This window comes from Strix uralensis, chromosome 1, assembly GCF_047716275.1.
Source record: "Strix uralensis isolate ZFMK-TIS-50842 chromosome 1, bStrUra1, whole genome shotgun sequence".
In the NCBI taxonomy this organism is placed as follows: Eukaryota; Metazoa; Chordata; class Aves; order Strigiformes; family Strigidae; genus Strix; species Strix uralensis.
The window spans coordinates 12,794,461-12,808,596 of NC_133972.1; the positions used below are offsets into that span (position 1 = coordinate 12,794,461).

Consider the following 14,136-nt stretch of genomic DNA (forward strand, 5'->3'; position numbering starts at 1 on the left):
AATAATTATTATAATAATAAAAATAGCTATTTTGTGTGCTGTAGCAGTTCTTGTATAGCTCACAATAAGTGCAGCTCTCAACCCCTCCCACACCCAACCACCCTCCCTTGCAAATATTTGTTAAATAAGGATTAGACAGGTCAGACACCATTGTAGTGCAAATAGTAAACGATTAAAAATTTTTTTTTACAAAATATAGAAATGTTTGGCTCCAGTAACTGGACAAACATGTTCCTTTCAAGTATCTCTCACTGAAGAATTTTTTTTAAAACAAGTTACTTCCTTTTAAAAAAAAGTCTTTCTGGTTTTTTTTTCTTTCTCTTGCAGGTAAACAGTTTCAAACCAACTAGGTTGCATAGTTCTAACGTTGTAAGCACCTTTACAAAATGTAACTTTTATTCTTTCATTTGTTCTTTTTTTATTCTGTTTTTTCTTCATTTTTCTTTTTTCCTTTTTTCTTTTTTTTTTTTTTTTTGTAAATGTAGTGCAGAAGATGAAGGTGTATACACCTGCACAATATTGTCCCTTTACCAATGTTAAGTATATGTATGTGTATAGTGTCTGTATGTATAGAGATATGTATATAAATACATAGCCATATACATATACACACAAACACTACACACCTACTCAGTTCCTCGGTAAATTCTGGGGGAAAGTGCCAGTGAATGTAGTGTTCATACACATGGCTTTTCAAGGAATTTCAATGACATTTTGGACTTAGTCCAAATTGCTGCAGGTTAGATGAGCTGCTACCACGGCTTGAACTGATGGGTAACTAAGGGAGGGAACATAACTCCCCTAGTAATAACTAATGTTTAGTATACTATGTAATAAGATAAGGAGCATACTGAAAGGAAGGGGAAATCCCCAACCCATACCACCATTCAGACGTATCTCATTCAAGCCCGGGTTCATGAAGCTTTCTTCCTTTTTATAGCTGCAGTCTTTTCCGATCCTCCATAAGTCTTTTTTTTTTTTTTTTTTCCCTCTTTTCTCTCTCTCTTTTGTTTTTGCTTTTATTTCCGATGATTTTTTCATTCAAAAAAGGTTATACCATGTCCGGTCTTTCCTCTTCTTGGGCTTTTGATACATTTTCTTCTCAACTGAACGAGAAGGGTCTTGAGCACACATGTGTCTATGAACAGCCACACTCCTCCACAATCATATTCTGTATGTCTTTCTTAATGATGTTCTGGCCATCGTCATAGTAGAGCATGGACATGGGCCGCAGCTTGGTGGGCACACAACATGACTTGAGGTTGGCAAAGGGGCTATGGCCCCGCATGCGGTAATGGTTGATGACAGTGGAGTGGAAAGATAACGATGAACCAGATGTGCCTGCTATATGGCTAGGGCACTCTCCTTCGCAGTAGTTGGCATGATAACCTGTAGGTGCAATGATCCAGTCACTCCATCCTATGTCCTTGAAGCTGACAAAGAACTGCTTCTTGCAGCAGATGTTGACTTTGCCATCACACTCCAGGCCTCGTCTCCGCCGCCTGTGCTGGCGGTCCTCTGAGTGCCGGGCAAGCATCATCAGGAAGGGCCGATGCGATTGCTCTTTCTCCTCTTCTCCTGTGAATTCTCCAGCTTCCTTTTCTTTCCCTTCCCCATCATCTTCCTTTTTCTTCTTCTTGCCCAGTAGCACCAGGCTGGCTCCAGTCTCTTGGCACAGGTCGCAGGCAATCCGCACATCCAGAGAGCTCTTGCCTTGGTCCAGGAGTCTTTGGACGCTGCTGGAGACAGGAAAGATGTGCCAAGTGCTCTTACGGGTGTCCACTGCCTTTTCTGAAATCAAAGTCTCACTCTTTTCACCTTTCAGCCCCCCGTCCTCCATATCTTCTTCTCCTTCAGAGTTGCCTTTTGGCTGTCGCTGCTGTTGAAACAGGCGGATGGTGACTTTTGTCCTGCTCCGGTTGGCCTTGGAGACCTTCAGGAAGAGCCACACTTCAGCATGTTCCACCACTGATAATTCACTGCCTTCCTTGGAAATCTCAAAGTGCAACATTTTCTTGGCTGTGCCTGATTTGGTAAATGGAAATAGACAGGAAGAACTTGTTAGTATGTCTGCTCGCATTCTGTTAAAGAGAATTCTATTACTGTCACCACAGGCATGAAGTTCCCTAGGTTTCCTACTCGGCTCTTTAAATTTTTATGATTCTTCTCTTCTAACCTTCCTTCACCTCATCCCCCCCTCGGTTAGTCTTTTGTGAAAATTCTCTCTTTAGAGAAGTATTTCTTTGCATGTTGTTTTCCAGTATCATATTTTAACCTAAGTTTTTTGTTATAGTAATGATATAGCCATTTATGTAAAGCATCTCATGGCAAGTAAGCATCAGTAGCTAAGAGTTCATTTGCTTAAGCTGTTAGCTGAAAGGCAAAAATGCTTTTGTGACGACAGTCCATGACTATATGTACCATACGCATACAAATCTGTGCCTAATAGCTGAAGTTAGGAAGTGAGTTCCACACCTGCCAATTCTTTGGCAATACTTTGGAAATTATGTGGGAACGAGGTCTGCCCTTTCTCCCTCTGTAAAATGCCATTCTTATATACATCTTAAAATGAGTTGTAAATGTCAATTGTTTCAAAAACAAAGAAATACTAAAATATGAGCCTTGGCTTTGAGAGGTTTGCAGAGTTATATTGCAAAGAATTGCAGAATTGCAGCAGGCAGTCTCTTCATCCTGTGAGATGTTAGCTGTAAATCCTGTTCTTAATTTAACACACTGTACTCGCTGTGATTATAGTAATGGTGAATACACTGAGAAATGAGCTAAAGAACTGTATAATTATGGGGATGGTTCTCTGGCATAATTGTATCAACTTGCTGAGATGTCATGATGATGATTATGATGGTGAGGGGGTGTTTCTCTGATACAGAGCTCATATCCCTGGCAGAAGTTGGAATGAATAATAAGGGCTGTTTAATAATTTGATCACTAGAGCATGAAAAAGTTAAGAGAGAATGAATTAGCTGGGGGGTGGTGGTGGTATTATTTTTTTAAGAGAGGTGCTTTTCTATTTTCTTGACAAAAGAAAAAGCCATGTTGGCATCTTTTGTTCTTTCTCAGCATGGAAGCCAGAATGGACTGGGGTCACAGATGTGAAATGTAGAGATATCTGACCTTAGTGAGACAGAAACAGTATTCATAATTACCAGTTTGTCAGTGATATAATTCTTGAGCTACCCACGGTTGTTGACCCAATTCTCTGTGCAGCGGTTCTGCTTGTCAGGGAACCAGAACTTTGCACCCTAAAAAGATCAAGTGGTGATCCAAACTAAGTGGTTGGACGCACACAGGAAAAATTGCTCTCACAGCAGCAAGGCTCTCCTCCTTGCTTCCCACTGCCACTGAATGCCACTAGTAGGGGCTCCCTGACCATGTCCCTGCTACCCTGTTCTCAGGTGAGACAAAAGTGGGGCAAAATCACAAGTGACATCTATCCTGTATTCACTTGCAAATTCAAGAGTTCCTGGTTTCTCAAGTCTGTAGGCAGACTGTGCTGCACTTTGAGCTACCTGTTACTTTCCTTCTCTGTGAAGTCCTGGCACTGACACAGTCAGCTTTCCCTGGTGGCATTCCCAGGTCAAAGAGACAGACATTTCTGAATTACAGTGGCCAAAGGGCACAGCGTTTTGTTTTTGTTTTCCCTCTAAGTGAGAGTGTGAAATTGTAGACTTTAACTGTCACTGAGATAGGGAAACACATGGTTTGTGTTAACTGCTTCTCACCGACTTTGCTGATGCCAGTCTCCAAAGTGAGTTACATTAATTTCTCAGGGAGCTACATGAACCAGGGGGACTGTGCCTTAGAAAAGGAAGTGGCTTATAGAAAAGACAGCACAAGCTGACCAGTACTGTGAGGCATGGTGGAGTTAGTGTTTTTCTATTATTGTTTAAATAAGATTCATTCAAGAATGACTGAATGTTCATTCGTCAGCTCTTACCAGCTAACACCATTTTTTTCCGTCTTGGAAATGAAACTATGGCAAAGCTGCTAGCTGCATTGGAGCAGAGGGCAGGTGATAGGCATTAATCCCACTCCTGCCCGGGTTTCAGAGCGTGAGGAGATGTACAATGACATTCCTTGAGTCTGAAGGAAGTCTGGTCCAAAAGGCTGCTTGCCTTGTATGTAGGGATGTTGTAAAGAGTGTTCTCCATGAGAATGGATACTTCTACAGCCTGCGAGGACCAGCCAACCAGCCTGTGGCTTCATTCCCTCAACTCTCTCCTCTAAAGCAAGCTTCTAACTTTAGCTTATCCCTTCCCTTGGCACAGTCCTGATAAACCCTTTCTGAGGGGAAACTGGGCTTCAGGGAAACCTGAAGGGACGTGACCTGCCAGGAGTGTGTTGCTGCCTCCAAGACTCTCCATTCAACGTCTTCTGCTTGTTGTCCCTACCCAAGAAAACCTTGGGGAAAAAAAGATGGTTTAGACCAAGCTGCAGAAAGTGTTCAGACACCAGCAGCCTCTTCCCAGCTGCTCTCACCCCAGAGCTCACAGGCCGGTGTGGGGAATAGGCATATACTGCTGGGAAGTGCAAAACTTATTCTGTGTTCCTGAGGTACCAAGTTGGGCACAGACAGCAGTTCTGGTGCTAGGAGGGATCCTGTGCATGAGCAGATCAGCTATTCTGGACATGAACATGGAAGACTGGTGCAGTCATGTGCTCTGAAGAAAGCAGGTGGGGTGTGCAGACCTGGCTCAAAAGGGGAAGAAGCTGTACGGCCCATATGAACAGAAAAGTCAGACATCCCCCCAGTTACAGAATAGCCTAACACTCTTAAGTGCTAATGCATGATATTTCACATTCTGTTATTTCCATGCTAGTGGGAGTTGAAAATAGTTACGAAGTGACATATCTCCAACAGTAAATATTCATATTACCTTATGCACTGGCTAGAAGTGTAGCAATGCAACCAGTCTTTTTGACAGATACTACATGAAAGAAACAGGACCTCAAGGACTCTCTTAATACGTTTTTCATATGCTCCTGTATGTGTGAAAGTTGAATTCTTCCTCATTACTAAAAATATTAGAATAGTATGGTGAAAGTACCCGAGTACTTGCTTTTTTTTCACTGGAGGGAACTGAGTTTGAGTGAGGTGGTATAAGACATGTCCTTATACAGGGATAACAGCCTCCCTGTAGGTTGTTAGCTACAATAACAGCCTCTCTAGATGTGGTTAGCTACATTTTCCCACACGAATGGTCAATTCAGATACTAAAGAAAAAAGATGCAGGAAGCTTATATGGGCCTAATATTTCTGGAAGAAACAAAATCCCAAGTCCTCAAACCTGCATAGCTAATAAAAGGTTTTATAGCAATTTAAAAAAACCGTTCCCTTTCACAGATCTTTTTAGAAGGAGACTGGGAATGGTACAAAGTTGGGGATAAAAAGCATGCTTTCACATTAGGAAAAAACGAAGCTTTTCTGAATTCTCTCCACATTCACAACTAGTTTGTTACGATCACACAGCACAAATGGTATGAATCCTGCAGTCTTTACGAGGTCACTATGCTCAGACAAGCTCATTTTGAAATCAGAGTTTGGCCTGTGCTAAAACTGAATTGCGATCTCTGGATCTGGCTTATTATGATTACACATTCACTTTATAACAGGATCTTTATTTCCAAAAGGTTCAGTGCTACAATAAAATAAATTCTTCAAGTGTTCTGAGACAAAAAAAATCACTGTATTTCATTTTGTCCAAATATTGCTTAGGGATTTAGCAGTCTTTCCTTTCTGGTCTGGGTTAATGACCAGGTTCAAAGCTTTGGAAATATATACTGCTAATCTAACTGAAAGTAAAAAGGAGACCTTCCTGCAAGTTGGGGATGGTATCACTTCCATAATTACACTTTGTTTATCCTCTTGTCCTGCCTTTTCATCTGCTGAAGCTGATTTACAAGGGTCTTTTTCCATTCCTAATCATCCTGCTCCTCCTGCCTGACTCCTGTGGAAAGACCCACAGCCCAACGGTGGTAATGCCTTCATCACTTCCATGCTCATATAAACGGCGATGTCAACAGCCTGGATTGTTATCATAGCAGAAAGCAGCTGAAAAAGGAGATGAGGGATTACTTTGGGCCCCCTTTGATTGCTTTTCCTCATCTCCCCTTCCCAAAGCCTTGGAGAGGCCACCTCTCTGCTTTACTGCTGAGCAAAGTCCCTTCCAGGAAGAGGGCTGTGACGCTGAGGGAGCAGTCTAGCAGCGCGAGTGACACCGGCAAATGCTGTGAGAAATGGTTAAAAATACAAGCCCTAAGAAGTAGTGCATATATGGTAAAAGGTTTAATGGAAGGACTTACTGAATGGAAAGAAAGTGTAGCATCGGTATATATAGCATGAGAGTTTGCTCCTATCTGTTTTTCTCTTCAGTGGTGCTCGCACACACCTTTTTAGGAGAGAAACCTGAACACGCGAGCAGAGGGGCGCCTGCACAGGTACCCTCCTCTGCACCTCTGGAAGGGCTGCTCAGGGCTGAGCGTGGGGCTGTGTGCTTGGTACCTGCTCCCCAGAGCCCTTGGTGATGGCCACGGCGCAGGAGAGCGTGGAGGGACTGGCAGAGCCCTCGTGGGCCCAGGCGCGGGGGACTGGCGGGGGCAGCCCTGCGTGGGGTAGCTGGTGCTGCGCTCACGGCAGGAGCCTGCGGCTCCAGCACGCTCTTCCTCTGAGGCTAAGGATCCTTCCTTCAGTATCGCTGGCTTTAACTATGCAGTCGAAGCTCATTTATTTGCAATTTGCAGCGGGATTCAAGATCAAGCCCCGTTAGTTCAAGATATATACATATACTAGGTAGGGTCTACGCTATACAATTAAGAGGATCTTTTTTTGAGTAAAATGCTAAGATAATTAAATTTTTTTTTTTTTTTAACCATATGCTGTTAAATGTTTAAGGCTGTTTTTTTCCTAATGAAAGTGATTATCCTTTTTGACATTATAATGTGACTTATTCTTAATTTCTCTTAATACACAGTATGTAAATTTTCCTTTGAAAAATGCTCACTGTGTAAGAAGGTGCTGTTACTTTAAATTTCCATGCTTCGCTGCTGCTTAATTTTGAACCATTTTTATGTTATACTGTAAGTGAACTGTTTTTCCATACAAAGCGAGCTTTTTTTTCCTATTTTAGTTGCTAACTTTACTACTGCCTATGTTTAGATTTGGGGGAATTTGTACTGCGTGCCAATCTGTAATTACATTCAAAAGCATCCTTCTCTTCACTTCTCATTTCCGTTCCCCAGGAGACAGAAAAAAATAGGTTACTAGAAAGGTTCCTCTAAAGAGAGTGAAGAGAAGAGCATGGTTATTGAGAGATAATTGCTCAAAATGTTTACTAATGAGTGACCACTAGATTTAGATGAATTGTTCACAGCATAGAATTTGTTCAGTGAATTTAGCACTGTTATCATCTGGCAATTATCCCCTGGGCAGATTGATTATTACAAATGTGTTATTACCGTGATTAGACAGTGGCCATTTCTGTGAATGCATTTCAGCCTATGGATCACTGGCAAACGATTTATTCTAACTATTCATCACCCCTCGTATGTGACTGGTCATCCAGGTTGCGTACTTTCATTCCTGCTCCCTGACTGCCTGACTGTTGCCTCTTACAAAGGGAGGAGCAATTATGACACAAATAACAAACACCTTATCTTTATGTTCACATATCCTTTGCTGCCAGCAAAAGGAGATTTTTGTTGTAAGAAAAAAATAAACCAAAAAAGAAAACCGGGAAAAAGAACTATTCCCCAAGCATTCATGGGTGAAAAAGCAGCAGCAACCTTGTTTAAATACCTTTTCTTGAAAAGTTAACTCAAAGGGGCATTGACAAGGTCATTCAGAATGTGAAATAATTCAGTTCTGGTGAACCTTGACTCTCCTCTGCTATTTTGTTAGGAGGGAGAAGCACTTTACATCCACAGCCTAGAGTTCTTTCCAAATTGAAAGCCCTTCCCCCACATGGCTTTAAATATTTAGAAACAAAAAAGGTGTTTGTTTGGTTGAAGTTTTTTGTTACTTGATTTTTGCATTTACGTCTAAAATAGCTCAAACAAAGTTTAGAGTCACTTGCACAAATAACATATTTCAAGATAAAAACAATACCAAGTCTTCATCTTTCATAAAAGAGAGTACTTTTTTGCACATGTTTGTAATAATTTGTTTTAAATTCTAAAATTAAGTGGATCAGAAGCTGCCAGTCTGTTTTCATTAAAATGTTTAATTTCTGTGCACTAAGGCCCAAATCCCAAGCCCACCAAAATGAATAACAGAACTTCCAATTGCTTCCAGTAGACTAAGCTTCAATCCTAAATCAATCTTGCAAAGCTCTGTTGCATTAAATGAGATTGCCTTTTCATACCCATACAGACATATCTAGATATAAGAACTCCTCGGCAGGAATCATTTACACATAATGCAGTGTAGATGCATCCTGCACACAGGAGAGCACATGAATGCACATATTTATTTGCAGGGGTCTATTCGTACTATAATGGTGCAGGTACAGCTACACGGGTATTTAAGCATGTCTGCCTTGGCATACCCGTACATATGGACATACATGCCCCTATACACACATACAGGCAAATGCATATTCAGATATTCCCAACTGCTTTTGCATACAAAACTGTGTGCATGGCTACACACAGAGATGGACACATGCAGTACTTTCTCTCTCTCTCAGGTATCTCTTTCTAAACTGTTTCCCACCTTCTCAGATTCGTCTGTGCTTTCTCAAACCAACCAACCTCCCTGAATTCTCACATTTTGTTACAATGAAACAGATTAATACAGAATGGCTTTCTTCTTCTGGAAGTAACTTGCTTTCATTTGCTAAACTTGAAATCTTTGATATAGTATGCCAAAGCAAAAAAAAAAAAAAAAAAAAAAAAAAAAAAAATTCAAGGGGAAATAGGCTTCTTTTCTAAAAGCCAAGGAGACTGCATTAAAAAAAGATGTGAGAAAATCAGCTCAGATGATGATTCACAGTCACATTTCTCAGTATCTTGTAAAAAATAATAATAATAATTTCTGATCTCTCTAGATTTCCAGAACTTCTAGTATCCATTAATTTATCTTTTTCCCCTTTGCCTCTTTCCTTCCTGCATTATTTTACTTTCAGTCTTCCACTCCAGTGAATCTCTGCCTTTTAAATAAACTAGAAGAGAGAAACAAGAGCTCCACTCAGAGAAGCTACAGATAAGCATAAAGATCTCTGGGATTCAGGATCCAATTAGGTAAAATAGGAGTTTGCAGGAAGATTGCCTCGTGTGGAGCAAAAAGCCTTTGGAGTGTGCCCTCTCGTGGCCATTCTTTATTCCGCACGGATACCTGTACCATTAAATACATTCGCTTTCAAAAGGAAATTGATGAAATGATTTAAAGAGGCATAAGCGACCCATCCTTTTTTCCCTCCTGAGCTGCCAGCCTGGCTGTACACGAGTAGGCATCTTCCTAGGAAAAGGCGTGAGTGTGTACACACCTGTATCTGCACATGAAAGCAGGCATCACATGATCAAGTCAGTTCACCTTGAATTCAGTATGAAGTGATACAAAAAGGTAGAAGCAGTCTAAATAACTGTCAGGCTTCTCATTTTTTTTCCTGACAGTTCTCCTAACTATAAGCCTTTGGATTTCAGTATTTCCATCCAGTAATTCCTATCACCTTCGTGGGGGCTGATGTTAACAACCCATTTCATTGGTAGTTTAGTTGCCAGGATCAAATTCACTTGGCAAAATCCCAGGTCTGCCTAATAAGCTATCTACTTAAAATAATGAAAGAGTTAGGAGCCAACCATATTTTATGAGCATTGGGTCTCTCAGTTATAGAAACTGTTGGATTTGCTTGTCACAAAACTGTATGACCCCTCTCCTCAAAAGTCTATTTTTAAGACCTTGAAGTAATCCACAGAGCTCTGGCACAGCTACCCTCATAGCAGAACTAATCGAGGTTAGTAATCTTAGTTTGATATGCAAGTAGAAAATAATTTTCATGTTTTACTTGTAAGAGTGCCAAAGGACAGTAGGGTGCATTTGTAAACTTTTGCCCAATACTCACGGTCATTAGTTTTGCAAAGATCTGCCTGGATTTGTTAGCTGTGAAAACTACCTGCCAACTATTTTGCTGATTTCCTGGACATAACTACACCTGTGCTTCAGACAAATTCACTGCATTTAGCGTCCCCTGTAATTGTCTGAAGCCCGTGCTCGTTTGAATTTTGGTCTATTTTAGAAAATAGCAGTCTCAAGCCAGAGCCATGTGCACAGGGCACTGTTTGTTCATTCACTCCATTTCATTGTATGTCTGAGGATACAGCTGATGAAAGATGGAAATACTACTTTTTTATGAAGGCAAGTAGTAAATGTGGCTTCTGAAAGGTAGGGGGAATGGCTGGTTTATGTCAAGTCATACCCAAAGGAACAAAAAGCCTAAAGTCTTATTTCTCTTTCCATAGACCTTTATTTGATACAATGTGAGATGTTTCCATTCATTTTCATTGATTTCCTATTGCCCTCTTTGGAGACAGAGCGAGTTTCACATTAAAAGCAGGAAGAACATTAACCTGACCGTGAGGAACACGTTTATTCTCCTGCTTGGTGTTTTAAACTTATACAAACTCTTCCCAGTTCCCACTGAGTGAAAAGTGGGCACTGTCCATGTGGCTATATTCTATTCCTGCCTTTTTAACTCATACTTCCTATATGACATGTCACTTGCCTTCTTTTTGCCTCACTTTCCTCAACAGGAGAAATAATACTGCTTTAATATTTGACATAAAATACTGCTGATACGTGAGTGGAAGAGATCCCAGAGAGAGTTTACTGAAGTTGCTGCAGCATTGGCACCTGTAAAGTCTGGTAGATCCTCTGTTGCTAGCAAGACACCAAATATGAATGACTATGGATGAAAAACAGTTTTAGCAGTCTGAAGTTGCTCTACAGAGTGGAGTTACCAATTCCATTATAAGCCCAAACCCTAGAGCTCGGTTTCTAGGTTGCTAATTGCTCCTCCCTCCTCCCAAATCAAAGCCTAGCAGGTATGGGAAAAAGGGCCGGAGCAGCTATCCTGCCTTGGCTTCCAGGATGGGCTCAGCATGAAGGTGGAGGAATAGCAGCAGGGAAGAAAATACATGGGAACACAGCGGATGCCCCCGTCCTTCAGCTGCGCAACTCCATAGCATAACTCTTCTTAAATTAATTTGGCTAGCAGCGGTAGGACAATGCTATGTAAATCAAACTAAGTGATGTGTTAGTGTTGGGTAGTTTGTGGCGGGGGGGACTGGTGGCTGGACTATTGGCCAGTGTGTGGGCAATGGCACAATTTTCACTGCTCACGTGACCCCGAAAGCCAATGGCTTCAGGAGCCGCCGTTGGAGGGTGTCGTACTGAGTAGGCATATATCAAATTCCAAATTCCTTTGTGTCAGAGCTCAGGAGAGACAATAATGTGTTTACAAATGATTGGGATTCACACAGTGAAGAGAAACCACTGCTCATGCCATATGTGTTTCACTGTGCTTAGAACGAGTTGCTGAAAATCAGGTGGGGAATCCGACTCATAGATAGCCTAGAGATTTCCTTGCTTTTAAAAACTCATTTCTAAACTAACGTTGAGCTTCCCCTGCTTTTAATGACCACTGGCATTGACACCTTCTGCCTGCTTTCTGAAGTGGAGGGGATGGAAAAACCGAAAAGCCTGAGGTTTCATACCGAAAGAACTGATAATGTGTATATTGACAAGGACTCCAAAGGCAAGGGCTCCTTGTACAGCTGGAAATCGGACAGCAAGCAGGAACGTCTGCTCTTAAAAGCATGCACACTTCTTGTGCATGGCTTCCCTGCAAACAGAACATCTGAGTCAACAGGTTTTCAGGACTGGAAACTCTGAGTGTTGTCTTAATTGTTTATACTGCTGCAGCAAACTTTTAAACAAAAATGCTTGGAGTTCCTTTGCATACTTTGCCTACCATATGCTGTACCAAACAAAACAATGACATTCTTTTAAAACCGTCTTGGCAACAGAAAAAATGCTTTGGCTAGACAGCATCATAAAAAGTTGCTGTTAGTTAGATGATAGAGTTATTGCAAGATACTGCTATTGATGCGTGTATAAACATACTCACATATACTAACAGATATCCATGCACTACATATACATTGAATTAAAATGGGTTCTGGTCCTATTCATGTAGGAACAAGACAGAAAGTACAACTTTAGAGCTGTTTCCTATAGGCAGTGGATGTGAGTCTTAAGCCATTACTTAGTAATATCTACAGTCTGAGCTCTTACTGTATAAGAGTTAGGGAAAACAGAACTGTGAAAGAGTTCAAAATACACCCTACCAAGGTTGCATTTTTTTTGCGGGAGAGTTTTAGGAACAGAATCTTTTTTTCCAGTATGCAGAAGTCTGCATTACAAATTGGATCAGCTACAGCAACTTGTCCGGTTCTATTGAAGTCATCTGACAGTCCCTGCAACTCTTCATTGCCGAAGATGCTGTGTTAAATTTAAAAAAAAAAAAAAAACAAAAAACAAAAAACCAAAAAACCAAAAAAAAACCCAAAACCAAACAACCCACAAAAAAGCCCTCTCACTTCTAAAAGTCAAAGCTGCTTCATCTCATTTTATAACTTCCACTATAATTTTTGCATGAAAGGGTTGTTTCTCAAGCACTTTGCAGCTCACTTTCTGTCCCGATAAACTCCCTAAAAAGCTTCAGCCCTTTTTCTTTCACCATCAGCTCTGCAATCCAGTACTTTACTGCAAGTACTCTGGCTTCACAGGCACAGTTTGGAGGTCCCCGCTGCAGCCTGACTTTCTGCTCAAGATTGGTTAGAGAGCTTCCTCCCTGTGTGGCTGTCTGTGCTTAGCAAGTGTAATCTGTAGCCAAGTCTAAGTCAGAAAAATCAAATTCCTTCAGAGTCCTGTACCCCCCATCCCATTCCTCCTTCTCCCTTCCCCCAGGTCTCATCCTACAACCTTGCAGAAAACATTATTGCTGAGGAGAAGAAAAGATGTTAATTGCAGTTCTGGCAGAAAGAATATTTTACAGATTTGGTTTTCAAGCACTCACCTGATTCTGCAAAAGTGATGATTTCTGAGGTTTGCTCCACAACTTCATTCATTTCGGCTCTTCTTCCAACATCATCCTCTATTTCCACATAACCATCCTCTCCCACCTTTCCCACATGGAGTTTTTTGATGGCATTTAAAAGTGCTGCCTTGGGCACCGGCTGGGTGATATTAGGTCTGTCCCTCAAGTGCAACATGTTCAGTATGTGCTTCTTTACTGCTTCCACCATCTCAGGCTGTGAGCTGGGCACATCCTTTGAGAGCGTGGCAAGGGCACATGATGGACAGTCAGTGACTGAACTGTGCCCCTCGGATCCTGGTGTTGGGGAACTCCTCACTATAATCCAGCAAAGCACCAACAAAAATCCTCTCTTCCAAAGCAAAGGCATCCTGGCAGCAAAAGTTGTTGTGATTCCCTTTTTAAAAGGCCCTGCTTTTCCTCCCCCTTCACGCACAGTTTTTTTGGGGCTGGTTTGGTTTGTTTGTTTGTTTGTTTGTTTTTCCTTCTCTTCAGCAAATTCTCTGGAACAAGAACCAAAAGTTTTCTGTGAAGTTTTGTTTGCAGGTTCCCTCTCTGAATGCAATAAGTGCTGTAGATGTTTGTGGCTGTCAGGGAGAAGAGTTCTGACTCTGTCTCAGAGTAGGAGAGAGACACAGAGAGAGGGGGAGAGAGAGAGAGGACGGATTGGCCTAAAGTGAGTGAGTGAATGAGAGAGGGAGGGAGTTTTGTCTGTGAGTAAAGGCTATGATTAGGAAGGGGGAGGAACAGGCAGGCTGGCTTCCTTATGCTCATTGCTCCCCTAACACACACCTCTCTTCAAATATCACTACTCGTGGTTTCTGCCCTCCCCCCTTTCTAAAATCTCTTTTCATTCCTGTAAATTTACTCTTTTTTTCTCTTTTTTTTTCTCTCCATTTGGCCCTCCTGGCTCCCCCCTGGCTGTCATGGCCCCCCCCCCTCCCTTTTTTTTTTTCTCTTTTTTTTTGTTTGTTTGTTTTATTCCTTCAACAGTATCACTGGCTTAACTAAACAGAGGAAACATGAA

At 41.5% G+C, this 14,136-nt stretch overlaps 1 protein-coding gene across 1 annotated transcript; it reads right to left on the reverse strand.

The window, feature by feature from the left end:
- Positions 1 to 298: 298 nt before the first annotated feature.
- Positions 299 to 13,691, reverse strand: INHBA (inhibin subunit beta A). The gene is made up of 2 exons (XM_074888953.1): positions 13,092 to 13,691; positions 299 to 2,025 (listed from the first exon to the last, which is right to left on the reverse strand). Exons 1-2 carry the CDS (start codon positions 13,477 to 13,479, stop codon positions 1,139 to 1,141), a joined length of 1,275 nt encoding a protein of 424 aa, XP_074745054.1. The 5' UTR covers positions 13,480 to 13,691; the 3' UTR covers positions 299 to 1,138.
- Positions 13,692 to 14,136: the final 445 nt, after the last annotated feature.

Bases quoted from the DNA above. Each gene is read 5' to 3' on its own strand.
- INHBA (XM_074888953.1), bottom strand. From the start codon at position 13,479: ATGCCTTTGCTTTGGAAGAGAGGATTTTTGTTGGTGCTTTGCTGGATT. The intron at 2,026-13,091 runs GTGAGTGCTTGA...TTACCAAATCAG, and splicing joins CATCACTTTTGCAGAATCAG to GCACAGCCAAGAAAATGTTG.